This window comes from Tamandua tetradactyla, chromosome X (assembly GCF_023851605.1).
Source record: "Tamandua tetradactyla isolate mTamTet1 chromosome X, mTamTet1.pri, whole genome shotgun sequence".
Classification (NCBI taxonomy): domain Eukaryota; kingdom Metazoa; phylum Chordata; class Mammalia; order Pilosa; family Myrmecophagidae; genus Tamandua; species Tamandua tetradactyla.
The window spans coordinates 40,154,093-40,171,049 of NC_135353.1; the positions used below are offsets into that span (position 1 = coordinate 40,154,093).

The following is a 16,957-nucleotide window of genomic DNA, read 5'->3' on the forward strand; positions in this document are numbered from 1 at the left end:
TTCGATTTTTTTGAAGAGTTTGAGGAGAGTTGGTACTAATTCTTTCTGGAATGTTTGATAGAATTCACATGTGAAGCCGTCTGGTCCTGGACTTTTCTTTTTAGGAAGCTTTTGAATGACTGCTTCAATTTCTTTACTTGGAATTGGTTTGTTGAGGTCATCTATGTCTTCTTGAGTCAAAGTTGGTTGTTCATGTCTTTCCAGGAACCCGTCCATTTCCTCTAAATTGTTGTATTTATTAGTGTAAAGTTGTTCATAGTATCCTGTTATTACCTCCTTTATTTCTGTGAGGTCAGTAGTTATGTCTCCTCTTCCATTTCTGATCTTATTTATTTGCATCCTCTCTCTTCTTCTTTTTGTCAATCTTGCTAAGGGCCCATCAATCTTATTGATTTTCTCATAGAACCAACTTCTGGCCTTATTGATTTTCTCTATTGTTTTCATGTTTTCAATTTCATTTATTTGTGCTCTAATCTTTGTTATTTCTTTCCTTTTGCTTGCTTTGGGATTAGTTTGCTGTTCTTTCTCCAGTTCTTCCAAATGGACAGTTAATTCCTGCATTTTTGCCTTTTCTTCTTTTCTGATATAGGCATTTAGAGCAATAAATTTCCCTCTTAGCACTGCCTTTGCTGCGTCCCATAAGTTTTGATATGTTGTGTTTTCATTTTCATTCGCCTCGAGGTATTTGCTAATTTCTCTAGCAATTTCTTCTTTGACCCAGTCGTTGTTTAGGAGTGTGTTGTTGAGCCTCCACGTATTTGTGAATTTTCTGGCACTCTGCCTTTTATTGATTTCCAACATCATTCCTTTATGGTCCGAGAAAGTGTTGTGTAAGATTTCAATCTTTTTAAATTTGTTAAGACTTGCTTTGTGACCCAGCATATGGTCTATCTTTGAGAATGATCCATGAGCACTTGAGAAAAAGGTGTATCCTGCTGTTGTGGGATGTAATGTCCTATAAATGTCTATTAAGTCTAGTTCATTTATAGTAATATTCAGATTCTCTATTTCTTTGTTGATCCTCTGTCTAGATGTTCTGTCCATTGATGAGAGTGGTGAGTTGAAGTCTCCAACTATTATGGTATATGAGTCTATTTCCCTTTTCAGTGTTTGCAGTATATTCCTCACGTATTTTGGGGCATTCTGATTCGGTGCGTAAATATTTATGATTGTTATGTCTTCTTGTTTAATTGTTCCTTTTATTAGTATATAGTGTCCTTCTTTGTCTCTTTTAACTGTTTTACATTTGAAGTCTAATTTGTTGGATATTAGTATAGCCACTCCTGCTCTTTTCTGGTTGTTATTTGCATGAAATATCTTTTCCCAACCTTTCACTTTCAACCTATGTTTATCTTTGGGTCTAAGATGTGTTTCCTGTAGACAGCATATAGAAGGATCCTGTTTTTTAATCCATTCTGCCAATCTATGTCTTTTGATTGGGGATTCAGTCCATTGACATTTAGTGTTATTACTGTTTGGATAATATTTTCCTCTACCATTTTGCCTTTTGTATTATATATATCATATCTGATTTTCCTTCTTTCTACACTCTTTTCCATATCTCTCTCTTCTGTCTTTTTGTATCTGACTCTAGTGCTCCCTTTAGTATTTCTTGCAGAGCTGGTCTCTTGGTCACAAATTCTTTCAGTGACTTTTTGTCTGAGAATGTTTTAATTTCTCCCTCATTTTTGAAGGATAATTTTGCTGGATATAGGAGTCTTGGTTGGCAGTTTTTCTCTTTTAGTATTTTAAATATATCATCCCACTGTCTTCTAGCTTCCATGGTTTCTGCTGAGAAATCTACACATAGTCTTATTGGGTTTCCCTTGTATGTAATGGATTGTTTTTCTCTTGCTGCTTTCAAGATCTTCTCTTTCTCTTTGACCTCTGACATTCTAACTATAAGTGTCTTAGAGAATGCCTATTTGGGTCTAATCTCTTTGGGGTGCGCTGCACTTCTTGGATCTGTAGTTTTAGGTCTTTCATAAGAGTTGGGAAATTTTCAGTGATAATTTCTTCCATTAGTTTTTCTCCTCCTTTTCCCTTCTCTTCTCCTTCTGGGACACCCACAACACGTATATTTGTGCGGTTCATATTGTCCTTGAGTTCCCTGATACCCTGTTCAAATTTTTCCATTCTTTTCCCTATAGTTTCTGTTTCTTTTTGGAATTCAGATGTTCCATCCTCAATTCACTAATTCTATCTTCTGTCTCTTTAAATCTATCATTGTAGCTATCCATTATTTTTTCTATGTTTGCTACTTTATCCTTCACTTCCATAAGTTCTGCGATTTGTTTTTTCAGTTTTTCTATTTCTTCTTTATGTTCAGCCCATGTCCTCTTCATGTCCTCCCTCAATTTATCGATTTCATTTTTGAAGAGGGTTTCCATTTCTGTTCGTATATTCAGCATTAGTTGTCTCAGCTCTTGTGTCTCATTTGAGCTATTGGTTTGTTCCTTTGACTGAGCCATATTCTCAATCTTTTGAGCGTGGACAGTTATCTTCTGCTGCTGGCGTCTGGGCATTTATTCAGATTTCTCTTGGTGTTGGACCCAGCAAGGTTGTAAGATTTTTCTGTGAAATCTCTGGGATCTGTTTTTCTTATCTTGCCCAGTACGTGGCACACGTGGCACACGTTTGTCTCAAGTGTTTGGAATGGGTCTCCCCCAGTCACCGATCTCCGTGGCCTGGGGATTTCGGATCCAATTCTCTCCGTTGGTTCAGGGGCCGCGCATGGTGGGGGCATCAGCTGCCGCGGCTTGAGGGGACCCTGTGGCTGGTTGCGGGCCGCAGCGGGCCTGGGGGATTCCCCACCGGACCAGGAAGCCTCCCGTGGGGGGGGGGCTACCGCGGCTTGGATAGCCCTCCTATCCGAGACTCGTATCCGTGGACTCGAAGCAGAGACTCGAAGCCGTCTGCAAAAGAGGGGTGCCGCCTGCAGTCAGTCTAGCCAGCCCAGACTTTGGATAGCCCTCTGATCTGAGATTCGTAGCCGCGGACTCAAAGCCAAGACTCGAAGCCGCCCACAAAAGAAGGGCGCCGCCTGCCTCGGCTTGGGAAACTTGCTTCTCCGATACTCTCAGCCGGCCCAGGAAGGAGGGAGGGATTAGCTCGGACCACCGCAGCTGCGGCTGCTCGGCAAATCACGCGCTGCTCGGGGGTCTCGCCGCAGCCAAGCGTCGCAGTCAGACTTGCCAGCCCAGACTTTGGATAGCCCTCTGATCCGAGACTCGTAGCTGCGGACTCGAAGCCGAGACTCGAAGCCGCCCGCAAAAGTGTGGCGCCAGCCGCCTTGGCTGGGAAGCTTGTCTCTCCGAGTCTCTCAGCCAGCCCGGGAAGGAGGGAGGGATTAGCTCGGACCGCCGCAGCTGCGGCCGCTCGGGGGTCTCGCTGCAGCCAAGTCTCACAGTCAGACTTGCCAGCCCAGACTTTGGATAGCCCTCTGATCCGAGACTCGTAGTCGCGGACTCGAAGCCGAGACTCGAAGCCGCCCGCAAAAGTGTGGTGCCGGCCGCCTTGGCTGGGAAGCTTGTCTCTCCGCGTCCCTCAGCCAGCCCGGGAAGGAGGGAGGGATTAGCTCGGACCACCGCAGCTGCGGCTGCTCGGGAAATTGCCCGCCGCTCGGGGATCTCACTCACCGCAGCCGAGTTTCGCAGTCAGACTAACCAGCCCAGACTGGGTTACGCTGTGTGTCCATTCCCTGCTGTAGCCCCAGGAGCTGTTCTGTACTGTTTCTGTTCACCTATTAGTTGATTTGGAGTCAGAGGAACTAAGACGCATGTACCTTACTAAGACGCCATCTTGGATCCCCCCGTATTATTTATTCTTAACCTCAGTTTGTATGAAATACTTATAAAAACCCAATAATTTTATTATTTTAAACATAGGTATTCTCCTCATAACACATATATCCCTTCTACAAGAGAAATATCTTTTAAAGGACCACCCTCTATCCTTTATTCTCCTCTACACTCACTTATTACATATTGTGCAACCTAAAATTGTAACTATAAAGCTATTTGGGGGATGATTTTACCAGAACCTTGTAATAGTCAATAGGGCCATAATTTTAAACTACAGATATACAAAATAATCACAGAATCCTATGCACCATAAATAAAAATAACAGAATTCTAACTTTGAATAAGCACCTAATTACTAGCGGTGTGGGAAGGGGGCATAAGAATAGAAGGTCTAATTTTGGGGGGTATTTCTTCATACTTCTAAACTTTTTCTCTGAACTTTGTTTCCTCTCAGAAATGGAATTCTGTGAAACACCTCACAGTTTATGTGCTGGCTACCAGGCAGACATGCACAGCATTTCCCGGCATGGTTACCAGCTAGAGGTGGGTTCTGATGTGGACACAGAGACAGAAGGCGCTGCCTCACCAGACCATGCTCTGAGAATGTGGATAAGCGGAATGAAATCAGAGCATAGCTCCTGTTTGTCCAGCCGGGCCAATTCTGCCTTGTCCCTGACTGACACTGACCATGAAAGGAAGTCTGATGGGGAGAATGGTAAGACAGTTACCTATACCATTTACTTAAAACACAGATAGAATGCAGTTTTTTAGTCTTTTATTTGTTTTCCTTCCGTATATCTGCCCATCTTTCATTTAATAGGCAGAATGAAAATGCCTTGCTTGCAGGGTCCCAAGCACCAGGCATGTTCTTAAATATCTGGCAAATAGACACATTTATTTACAATAATAGACAAAGTACTTTTCATTTCTAAGGACCCCCAAGGGAAATAATCTCACATAGTCAACAATATTGTGTATGTTTCTTATTTATTGCTCACCTTTTAATTTCATCTTTGTCTTCCAGTGCAATACTGGTAGGATTTATTATATAAAGTATTTATTTTGTGCATTTTGACTTTATATCAATATATGAAAAATGAGATGAACAACTATATAGCAAGCATACTCTGCATATGCTTTTTGTTTTTATTCAGATTAAGATATCAAATATACAGATATGTTCAAATTAACCAAGTTAGATTTAAATTTTTTAAAGTACATGAATTAATATAAGACAATTGCCAGGCAATAGGTACTAACAGCAGTATCATTAAAATATAATTATATATTATTTTCTTGCAACTTTTAGAAAAGGAAGTTTTGCCTTTTTGAATTGTTGGGGATTTATGTAAAAAAACATGTTAATTTATTGTATTTCTGCTGTTCTGTCCCTACCCAAGATCAAAATGAAAAGTACATTAATACTTATTAAAGACATTAATCTACTCTCTCCATTATTCTGTTTGTCTACATTTCATAGGTCCCTATCACCAGGCTTAGCCTGTTAGCAGTGGCTAACTAATACTTTCTCAGGTGACAGCCATTAGCCCCAAACTTGCTTCTTTCTCTGTTTTGTCATCCTCTACCTCCTTCAGCCCATAGGGGCCACAAGGATATAATAAGGAATGAGAGGTTGCCCACTACTTAGAATACCAATTCTTTACTGATGGGCTATAATACTTTGCTCTATCAACAAGTATCCTTGGAATGACTTGAGTTTTCATGTACAAATGTATGTATTGCTGACTTATGGCCAAAAGTATTGGCAGTAAAGTATGGAAATGAGAAGATTAACATACTTATTATATGTATGCATATTTATTTAAGTGAAAAAGCATTGAGGTGGAAGTTAGGAGACATTTCAATGGTCACTACTGTTTTCTGGGCTTCATCTGTCAAACAGAAAAAAATAATGACCAAATGTATATGAAATGAGAATGGCAGATGATGTCCTATATCGCCAAGTCTTCCTGTTCTCCTTCATCTCACTTCTGATATCTAAAGTTTTAGAAAGTTCACTAGGTTGAAACATTAAATTAAAGGAAAGAAATTTCTTCATGGGCTCTCTTGTACCTCTGCAAGATCCTGCATATAAGTTGCTTTTCTAGGATGATGAAAGTGTTCTTGAATTAGATAGTGGTGATGGTTGCACAACTCTGTGGATACACTAAAAACCACTGAATTGTACACATAAAGCATGAATTTTATTGCGTGTGAATTATATCTCAATAAAGCTGTTACCTAAAAAAATACTACTGAATGAAGGGAAAGGGCTGAAAATTGGGAAATCCCAGATGATTTGGACAGGGATTAATTAGTACAATATTTGATGTTGCAGGTTTTAAATTCTCACCTGTTTGTTGTGACATGGAGGCTCAAGGTGGATCCACTCAAGGTAAATACTTCCAAATAATTGACCACAAATTCTTTTTACATCACATCATCACTGACATCCATGCTGCCAAATGGAACTCTACCCCTCTGACAAAACAGAGTCTTGGTCAATGAGCCTGTCAAAGATTAGTTCATTGACAACGTATTGGTTTGTCTTTCTCTGGAAAACTTCACATGTGTATGTTGGTGGGAAAGAGGAGGTCAGAGCTCAGGAGAAAGACAAGGCAGGATTTAAGGTGGGATGGAAAAATGTGTTCCTATAATGTAGAGGCAAAGATTGAAATGTGATTGGATTAGGCTCAGCCTCATGACTACCTTGATATCTAGCATTTTTTGCAGGCTCCAGTCTTAGCATGGTGCAAGAATGGTCATTACTCTATGATGCTTTCCAGAAGATGGCCTTGACTTTTTCCACCCGATGCTCCCATTTTGGCTTCAGAATCACACACCTTAAAAACCAGGAAGTGTGGTTCATTCTTTCCGAAAGTTTGCTTTTATACTGTATCATTCCTCAGTGAGGGGAAATTGGTTTTTTACTTTTGTCTTCATTGTACTCATTGGGCTTTGCCCCTTTGTAAAGGGGTACTGAAATCAACATTTATAAATTATTTTGCTGACTGAGTCTGTGCTGAATCCCTCTGAAACACCCTCTGATGAAGACCTCTCATCTGACCACAGGGCAGTGACTCAGAATTGTGTGTGGAGAGCTGGGAGAAAATGAGCAGGGAGAAGGTATACCAGTTGCCAGAGATCTTTTATAAAATACAAATAATGCCCCCCCATAAGAACTATTTACCAAGGTGAGCCACTATAGTATGATAGTATGTCATATACCTTAGATGTATTGAGGCCATTGAGGAATATTTGGGGCTACTAAGTTTCATTTGGCCTTCAGTCAAATCAGCCATCTCCCTTCAGCACCTGCTGAGACAGAGATAGAGGAATTTAGGGTGAAAGAAATGCATCCTTTCTTTTCCTTATATGTCAAGTTTATTTTAGGAACTGAACAGAATAATATAAATTGGACTATGAGCCAGTCTGCTAAAAACTAGTCCTTAACTGCAAGCCTCTGTTATCCAAACGTGCATTTCTAACAATGATTTTAAACTTCTGAAAGATGGTAGAACATAGTGTTTGAAAGTATGTACTCTAGTGCCAGACAGCCTAGGTTTAATCCTACCGTGTGACTTTGAGAAAGTTATTTAAATTTTAAGTTCTTCAATTTCATAATCTGTAGAATAAGGATAACACTAGTATTTACCTTTAGGTTTCTGAGATATCTGAAGGAATTGATGTATATAAAGGTTTAGAATAGTATGTGTAACTTATAAGTGCAATATAAATGTTCACAGTTATTATTGATCAGTGCTTCACAGTTTCCAAAAATAATTTTCATCTTTATCTCATTGCATCCTTATTACCACTCTGTATACTATATTCTGTTATGATCTCCATTTTACATATGAGGAATTATTAAAACAGCTATTCAAAAAGCAGTTGGCTAAATTCAATAGATTGTTTCCCAAATAACCATTTATTCAATAAGTATATATTTTTTTCTCTTGGATGATATATGTATGTAAGATACAAACTTGAACAATTTCTTTATGCTCAACTTAGAATTCTGTAAGTCTTACTCTGACTATGGTAAGATTTCACCAATGTGAATTTCACAAATTCTCAAGCAATGATAACCCAGGTCTGACCTGGCTTCAACATTTCCATGGATTCTTGCAGAAAAAGGTAGCATTGAGATGAGAGCATAAATAATTTTTCTAAAATCATGTTAATTTGAGGAAAAATATTGTTTTTAATGAATTAAGTTTAGTTTTATGGGTAAATGTTATCATTTATTTCCTACTGATTTTATCCATTCTTGATAGCAGACCTGGCAGAGCATCGACTTAATTAAACTGAGGTTTTATATACTGTATTTGAAAAGCATAAAACTGCTTAAAATATTTATGATTTACATGTGCTACTGCCTCAGACCCCAAGCCACCCCATCCCTTTGCCTCATTAGTGTCAATGTATTTTGTTTCCATCTTTCCATACTTTCTGCATTTAAGACTATTGATAAGGCAGTGGGCACAATCCCATGAACCGTTTAAAATGGTATAAATATCACTGCAGTGAATGTGGGAGAAAAGTGAAGATATGGGAAATTGTTAATTTCAGAGAGTTGTCCCACTAAGAAAGACTCTGAGAAGTGATTTCAAAGAAGCTTTCAAGTCTATATATCCTAGGGGAATATGATTTGGGTTTTTTACTTTTATATTTCCAAAATCAACTCTGTAAGGACTTGTGTTTTCCATTTCATTAATCAGTCAAGCCTTTCAAAGTATTTAGTCTTTCTTATTCTCATAAAATCTACTTGGTTGATCTTAATTAAATTCCAGTCTCCAACATGCTATAACCCAGGGAGAATTAAAATAAATAACCCTCAATTTCAGCACTGAAAACCTTGAACTAAAGTCCAACACACAAGGAAGTGAGAGCATCAGGGCACAGAAGCAGGTTTAGATTTCTAGGCTTTCACAAAAGTATCAGAACACTAATGCATTTTGTTTCCATTCCCTCAAATTTGTCCAAAGTAAATCCTTTGCCATCAATTTATATTTAATTTCTATCCAGCAAAAATGTAGATTCACTCCAGATATCTTTATTCTGGGGCCTGTGAACTGTCAAATGCTTAGGTGACACTTTGATATAAGCCATCAGGTTTTATTTATTCTACCCCTTCCCTGCTTCCATTTGATCTTACTACCAAGTTACTGTTCATCATAGACTAATATTTGAGCTGTACATTTTTCCTAGCTTCACAATGGCTATGAATAAACACTATACCAGAAACTACTTAAAGACAAAGTCTAAATTGTTCATGGTTGTAGCTTCGATATTTAGCCCCTGGACCTGGAGTGCAATAGGTGCTAAATAAATGAGGAATGTGAATTTCTCTGAGGAGAAATTAAACTGAGAGGTAGAATATATTTTGTATGACTCTTTTCTGATTTTATGAGACTGTTACAGAGATAGAAATGCCATAGTGCATTAGACCTCTGGTCATCCAAACCACAATTCTGCCTCTGACAGATAAGCCAAAGGGCATTTCTTGGAAGGATTTGGCAGTCCTGCTTGGCTATCAACCTCAGTGATTAGGGTATCCCTCAATAATTACATTTGACTATTCATTGGCCTTGAAGAAACATATCGCTGCTAAGTTTGAATAATCAAATTCCAAGAAAGTTTTCCACCTATGGCTTAAATGGAACAGATGCATTATAAAAAGTGAAAATAAAATTGCTCGTCATGAAACTAAATGGAGTAAAATAGTTATAAAAAAGCATTTTAACCTTTGACTTAATAAAATACATATTGCACATAAATTAGTTAGCATCACAATGTTGTGCTATCATCATTTCCAAACATTACCAAAACATTTCCATGGTTCCAAATGGGAACCCTGCACATTTTAAGCCTTGACTTCCCATTCCTTAGCCCCACCCTGTCCCCTGTAACCTATATCCAAGATTCTAACTGTATGAGTTTGCTTATTCTAATTATTTTATATCAGTGAGATCATATGTGTCCTTTCGTTTCTGGATTATTTCCTCAACATCATGTCTTCAAGTTTTATCCACATTGTTGCATGCATCAGGATTTCAGAACTTTTGAAGCTGAATAACTTTTTTTGTTTTATTTTAATAACAGCCATTCTAATGGGTGTGAAATGAATTTCAATGTGGTTTTGACTTGCATTTCCTTGATGGCTAATAACATTGAGCATCTTTTTTTTGTGCTTTCTGGCCATTTGTATATGTTCTTTGGTGAGATATCTATTCCACCCTTTTGAATAGATATCTATTCAATTTTTTAAAATTGGCTTGTTTGTTGTTAAGTTCATGGATTGATTTAAATATCCTGGATAATATACCTATATCAGAAATGTGATTTCCAAGTATTTTTTTTCTTTGTGTAAGTTGTCATTATTCCTTCATGATAAAGTCCTTTGAGGTGCAAAGTTTTTAATTTTGAGGAGGTTCTGTTTATCAAATTTTTCTTTTTTTTTTTATTCTATGGGTATAAAGTCTAAGAAACTATTACCTAACACAAGGTACTGAATATGTTTCCCTATGCTTTCTTCTAGTAGTTTGATAACTCTAGCTCTTATATTTAAGCTTTTGATACATTTTGAGTTAATTTCAGTATATGGTATGAGGAAGGGGTCTTACTTCTTTTATTCAAGTGAAGTTCCAGTTTTACCAGCACCAATTGGTGAAGAGACTATTGTTTCCCAATTAAGTGGTCTTTGCTGCCTTGTCAAAAATCATGTGGCCAATAGCCCAAATATCCCTAAAGAGAGGGAAAGAAAGATCAAAGGTGATGGTAGAGTTATACAGAGAATATAGGATTTAACAAATGAATATTATTGCTGAATCATTAAATTGATGTCTTTTTTAGTCTCCAGTATCTTAGAGCAGCTAGAATTGAAAACCTAAAATTCTGGAATTGTAACTCATGTCAAACTCTGAAAGATGTTTTACAACTAATTGTGGTGTTGTGCTTTGAAATGTATTGCTTTTTTTGTACATATGTTATTTTTCACAAAGAAAAGAATGAAAAAAGTCAATTGTGGTAATAAAAAAAAATGAAGCCTTCTAACCTCCTATGTTCTGGAGCAGCTAGAAGGAAAAATCTGAGAGGATCATAAGGTAGCCCATGACAAACTCTGGGATCTGTCCTCTACTTGTTGAAGAGTGCTTTGAAAACTATTGCTTTTTTACTTCTTTGCTTTGTATATATATTACACTATATAATAAGAAAGTTAAAAAATATCATGTGGCCATAAATGTGAAGTTGATTTTGGAGCTCTCCTTTTGATTCCATTGGTCTATATATACTTCCTTGTGCCAGTACCATGCTGTTTTGATTACTCTGGCTGTGGAGTAAGTTTTGCTGTTGTTGTTTGTTTGTTTGTTTTTTCAAAGAGATGAACTTTATTTACAAAGTTCTGGGTAAGAAAACTGTAGACAAAAAAATGATCTCATGTCTGTCTCTCCAAGTCAAAAGTGTTTAGAGTTTTTATGGGGTTTAGACAAAGGGAGGTGGAGAAGGTGACAATGGCAGATACTGATTAGTTATGGGTAATTGGAAGTGTGTAAGCAGAGGTCTGAAGATGAACAGGACCTGGAATAATATTAGATTAGGGTTTACAAGAGACTTGTGAATCCTTCAATTAACATAAGGCTGTGTATGGGTCTAAGAGGTTCTTTGAAGAGCCTGGGTAAATAGTTCAATTAGCATAAGTCTAAGAGGTTTTTTGAAGAATAAATATAGGTCTGAAAAGTTCTTTTGCAGTGTAGTAAGTTTTAAGATCTGAAAATAGGAGTTCTCCAAATTCATTCTTCTTTTTCAAGATGTCTTTAGCTATGTGGAGCCCTTTAGCTTTCCATTTAAATGTGAGGATTCACTTTTACATTTCTGCAAAGAATAATATTGTTGTAATTTTCACTGAGATCATGTTGAATTTGTAAATCACTTTGGATAGAATTGGCGTCGTAATAGCATTTAGTCTTCGAATCTGTGAACACATATTGTCCTTCCATTTATTTAAGGCTTTTTAAAATATCTTTTAGTAATGTTTTGGAGTTTTCTGTATACAACTCCTTTACATCCCTGTACAGATTTATTCCTAGATATTTGATTAGTTTAGTTTCTATTGTGTATGAAATTTTTTTTAAATTTCTTCTTCCATTTGTCTATTGTATATATAAAGACTACTGATTTGAGGGTGTTGATCTTGTACTCCCATCACTTTCCAGAATTCGTGTTTTGGCTTCACTTTGCTGAATTTGTGTATTAAGCTCTCAGGATTTTGTCCATATAGTATTATGTCCTCTTTAATAGTGTATATCATGCCCATCTTGTACCTTGTAAATGTTTTAGACTTCAAGTCAATTTTATCTTATTTTATAATAGCTACCTCCACCCTCTTTTGGTTACTACTTGCATGGTGTATTTACTTCCATCCTTTTACTTTCAACATACTTGCATATTTCAATTTAAGATGAATCTCTTGCAGACAGCATATAGTTAGGTTATGCTTTTTTAAAATCTATTCTGTGAAGCTCTGCCTTTTTAATGGAAACTTTATTTCATTTGCAATTAAATTCACTACTGATACTGCAGTACTATCTTATTCCATTTTACTGTTTAGCCTTTGTATGTTTTATATCCTTTTGTTCCTCAATTTTCAGTTAATGCCTACATTTATATTCATTTATTTTGTGAGTGTTGTACCATATTGACTGCCTTCTCTTTTCTCTCTGGATATATTTTCTTTGGTTACCATGGGGCTAAAATTTAACATAATAATTGTATAACAATCATATTTGCTTTGATGCCATCTTAACTTCTACAACATACACAATATCTTTTCCTATACCATTCTGTCCCCCCACATTTTTTTGTATTCATTACCACTTATATGTTTGTATATGATATATACAAAACCATAGATTTATCATTGCTTTTATGCATTTGCATTTTAGCCCCTTTAGGAACTGAGAAGAGGAATTACATACCAGGTGATATACTACAATATATAATAAAGGCATTTATAATTATGCAAGTGGTTACCATTTCTGCAGTTCTTTATTTTTTTATGCCACTTTGAACCACTTTCTAGTGTCATTTCCTTTAAGTGTGGCTATTTCTCTTTAGTGTTACTTGTAGGAAAGTTCTAGTGGTGATGAGTTCCCTGGGCTTTTGTTTATTTGGGATTGTCTTAACACCTTCTTCATATCTGATAAAAATTCACTGGATATAAAATTTTTGGCTAGCAGTTGCTTTCTTTTAGTATTTTAAGTATTTCAATCCACTACCTTCCTGCCGCCATACTTTTTGATGCGAAATTAAGACTCAATCTAATTGGAACTTCCTTATAGATAGCATGTTTCTTTTCTCATGCAGCTTTCAGAACTCTCTCCTTGTCCTTTGTATTTGATCAGTATATGATGTGGTGAATTTTTCTTCATATTTATCCAGTTTGATGTTCTCTGGGATTCTTGGATGTGTATATTCACATCTTTTGCGAAGTTTTGGAGGCACTCTGTCATTATTTATTTGAATATCTCTTTTTATCATTTTTATGTTTATTCTCCACCTGGGACTCCTGTAATACATATATTAGTATGCTTGACAGTGTTCCTGAGGTTCTTAAGCTATATTTTCCTTTTATAACTCTTTTTTTTTTCTTCCCCTCAACCTGGCTCATTTAAATTGACTTTTCTTGGAGTTCATTTATTATTTTATTTTTCTACTACCTCTAATCTTCCCTTGAAACTCTTCTGGGAATTTTTCACTTCAGATACTATGGTCTTCAACTCCAGTATTTTGTCTTATTCCTTTTTAAAAATTTCTGTTCTACTATTGCTCATTCATCATTTTCTTGATATTCTTAAGTTTTTTCTCGAACTTCATCTCCTCGAACATCTTTAAGATCATTTTTTAAAAGGTAATGTTCAGGTGAATGAACCTTGAGGGCAGAATGCTGAATAAAATAAGCCAGAAATTAAAAGACAAACATAATGCCTCACTGATATGGACTAATGATAATGTGCAGACTCTAAGAATTGAACCTGAAAGCATACATTATCAAGAGAAAGATTTATCATAAATGTTCCTAGATTGTAAATTCTTAAACCAGTCACATCTATTCTTGAGTCAATTCTGAGTGAAAGGTCACAGGGGATGAAGATCAGGCCCCCGCCCCCTCTTCACCCTGCAGCAATGGCCAAAATTTATGGTCCACTGACTCGTGACCCTTTCCCTTCCCCCTCTTCCTTGCCACAACTCATGATGCTTCTTGCCAAATGCTGCCTGGAGCAAGAAACCACATCAAAGAAGGACTTATAGCTCAAACTCCACCAATAAGGAGCAAACAGGTGAGGACAGGCACAAAAAGAAGGAAGCAAAAATACTAGCCAAAGGCAATCAGACGAGGTGCCAAATAAAATCTCGCCAAATGCAGAATTCAGGAACAAAAAGGAACAGTGAACTTCAGAATATAAAAGGAGAAACATATCAAAACACAGGAGGACATTTTCTTAAGGCTCTTGAAGAAAGTGTTCCTTTACCCTTTACTGCTCCCCCCTTCTTCTTCCCCCTTCCCCCCTCCTCTCCCCCTCCCTCATTTGTAATAAACCCCTTTCAACCTTAACTTGCTGCATGGTTATGAGTGTTGGCCCAAACGATCCGATTTTGTTCTAACACTAAGATGCTGAGCTCTTTATATATAACCTGGTCATTCCTTTGAACTTTGGTTATCTGAGAGTGACAGAGTTAGCGTTCTGAAACTATGAAAGTCAACATTACCCCATACAGCAAATGTTTAAGAAGCTGAAAAAGAGATCACACTTCAATTAAAATGTGAATGAAGCAGATCTGATTAGCATAAAGGTATATCACAGAAAGGTAAATGATGATATTGACTGCGTTTTAAGATTTCAACACCTGTGAGGCCAAAAGAAGGGATATTTATTTAGTGCAAAATTTATCTTGTCTGTAGCACATTAACTAATTTAACTTGAATGGTCAGTTTATTCAACCACCATAATTACATGGAACCTAAAATAGGAAATGAAATCTTGTTGGTTTTTGCAGGTTAATGTGGTGCCCTGATACATCCCAGAGTAATCTGGGCAGAGAATGCATATGTATTTGCAAAACTAGGGTGAGATGGCAGCATAGTGAGTTGTGGAATTTATTTTATCCTCCAGAGCAGCTGGTAAACAGCCAGGAACAGTACAAAACAACTGTTGGGGGGACATTAGTGACCAAAACACATCATACATCAATCTGGAATTGGTAGAATGCATGAGATCCCACACAGAACTGTAAGTCTCCCAAGCTGCAGACTGGTGCCTGTCCCCCCACAGGCATGGCAGGCTGGTTCCACAAGAGGAAAGGAAATAGACTTTTCTAGTAGCAAGGAGATAGCTCAACCAAGCTCCAATGGTGAAATTAATTAGCCAATTTTGACTGCAGGACTAGAGTACAGATAGACCTGGAGCAAACACTAAAGGAACCACGAGTTTCTGCCCTGGCAGAGAGAGGGTGGGGCTCATGAAAACAATGGAGATTTATGAGTGGGACAGCAAACCTGGAAAATGGCTACACACCAAGAAAAGGGGGCATATAGAGCTTGGGGACACATATAGCCACATACCAACTCCAGCTGTTGATTGGCAAACCCTGGGAGCAGAGATCCAGCTCTGAAAAGTCTTTTTTAAAACTTCTTAACAGCTTGTTAGACAGAACTGTGAGTGCTCCCAGGTTTCAGCAATGCCCCAGACAAGAGCAGAATCAAGTCATGTCTGAGAGACAAAGTAGTCACGTGAATGAAATTAACTCTGTAACATGTGTATATTCTCCCAAGAAAATGGATTTGGGGATTAAATAAAGTGGTGACCTTCCTTTAGGGAATTCAGGCACCAGGACTGGAAAACAGAAGCAACCTAAGTTCATCTACTACCTCAGCCTCTGTCTCAACTACAACACTGGCAGAAAGAAGACATTGAAATTAAAGGCACCACGTCATTTTACACTGATGGGAAGCTGCAGGCAGACAAGCTCCACATGCTTTGCAAGATAGGAAAAGCACAGAATCTAGGGGCTTCATAGAAAGTTTGTCATAGAAAAGTCTGACAAACCTTTGAGTTTCACCCTCAGGGATACTTGACACTGACTACTCTCTCTTCCTGAAATGTGGGCCTGTCTGATCTGGGAAATTTTGACTGGGCTTGGTCACATCTGAGGAGACCCTCCTCAAAAAGAAAAAAGTTTTCTTAGAGGCAGAAGAAGAAACAGAAAAAAAGACCTAAAAATTCTGATCACCTAAATAGAACCTATGATAGAGGTCTAGAACAAGTTGAACCTAATGCCAAAGAGCAGAAAGAGAACAAAGCCACCCAGCAAGAAAACCCTAAGTAAAAGAGTGAAAACAACCTCCAGGATAAACTAATTAAGGAAATCAAATGCCTAGATGCTAGCAAAAAATAATGGGACACACTAAGAAAACCAAAGATATGGCCCAGTCAAATGAACAAACCAATATTTCAAATGAGATACAGGATTTGAAACAATGATATCAAGATGGTTGAACAGACATGCGGAAAGTCATCATAAATCACATCAAGAAGTTAAGGGAAAGGTAGGCCATGGTGGCTCAGCAGGCAAGAATGCTCGCCTGCCATGCCAGAGGACCCGGGTTCCATTCCCGATGCCTGTCCATGTAAAAAAAAAAGTTAAAGGAAGATATAGAAAAAGAGGTTAAGGATATAAAGATGACATTGGGTGAACATAAAGAAGAACTTCAAAGTTTGAAAAAACAAAACACACAACTTATGGGAATGAACTGCATGATAGAAGAGATAAACAAACAATGGAGACCTACAACAATAGATGTGAAGACACAGAAGAAAGGATTAGAGGACAGGACATCTGAATTCCTCCACACAAAAGAAGAGATAGGGAAAAAAATGGAAAAAATATGAGTAGGATCACAGGAAATTGGATGACAACCTTAAGTGCATGAATATACATATTATGATTGTCCCAGAAAGAGAAGAGAAAGTTAAAGGAGCAGAAAGAGTAATGGAGGAAATAGTTACTGAAAAATTTCCAACTATTATGAAAGACATAAAATTACAGAGCCAAGAAATGCAGCATGCCCCAAACAGAATAGATCCAAATAGACC

General features: G+C 37.5%; 1 protein-coding gene across 1 annotated transcript in view; it reads left to right on the forward strand.

Moving 5' to 3' along the window:
- The window catches only part of TENM1 (teneurin transmembrane protein 1), a 1,173,786-nt gene that overhangs the window by 511,337 nt on the left and 645,492 nt on the right, over nucleotides 1–16,957 (forward strand). The window contains exons 4-5 of the mRNA XM_077145946.1: nucleotides 4,258–4,518; nucleotides 6,142–6,198. Coding sequence (XP_077002061.1) covers nucleotides 4,258–4,518; nucleotides 6,142–6,198 — 318 coding nt within the window. The remainder of the gene's footprint in view (nucleotides 1–4,257; nucleotides 4,519–6,141; nucleotides 6,199–16,957) is intronic.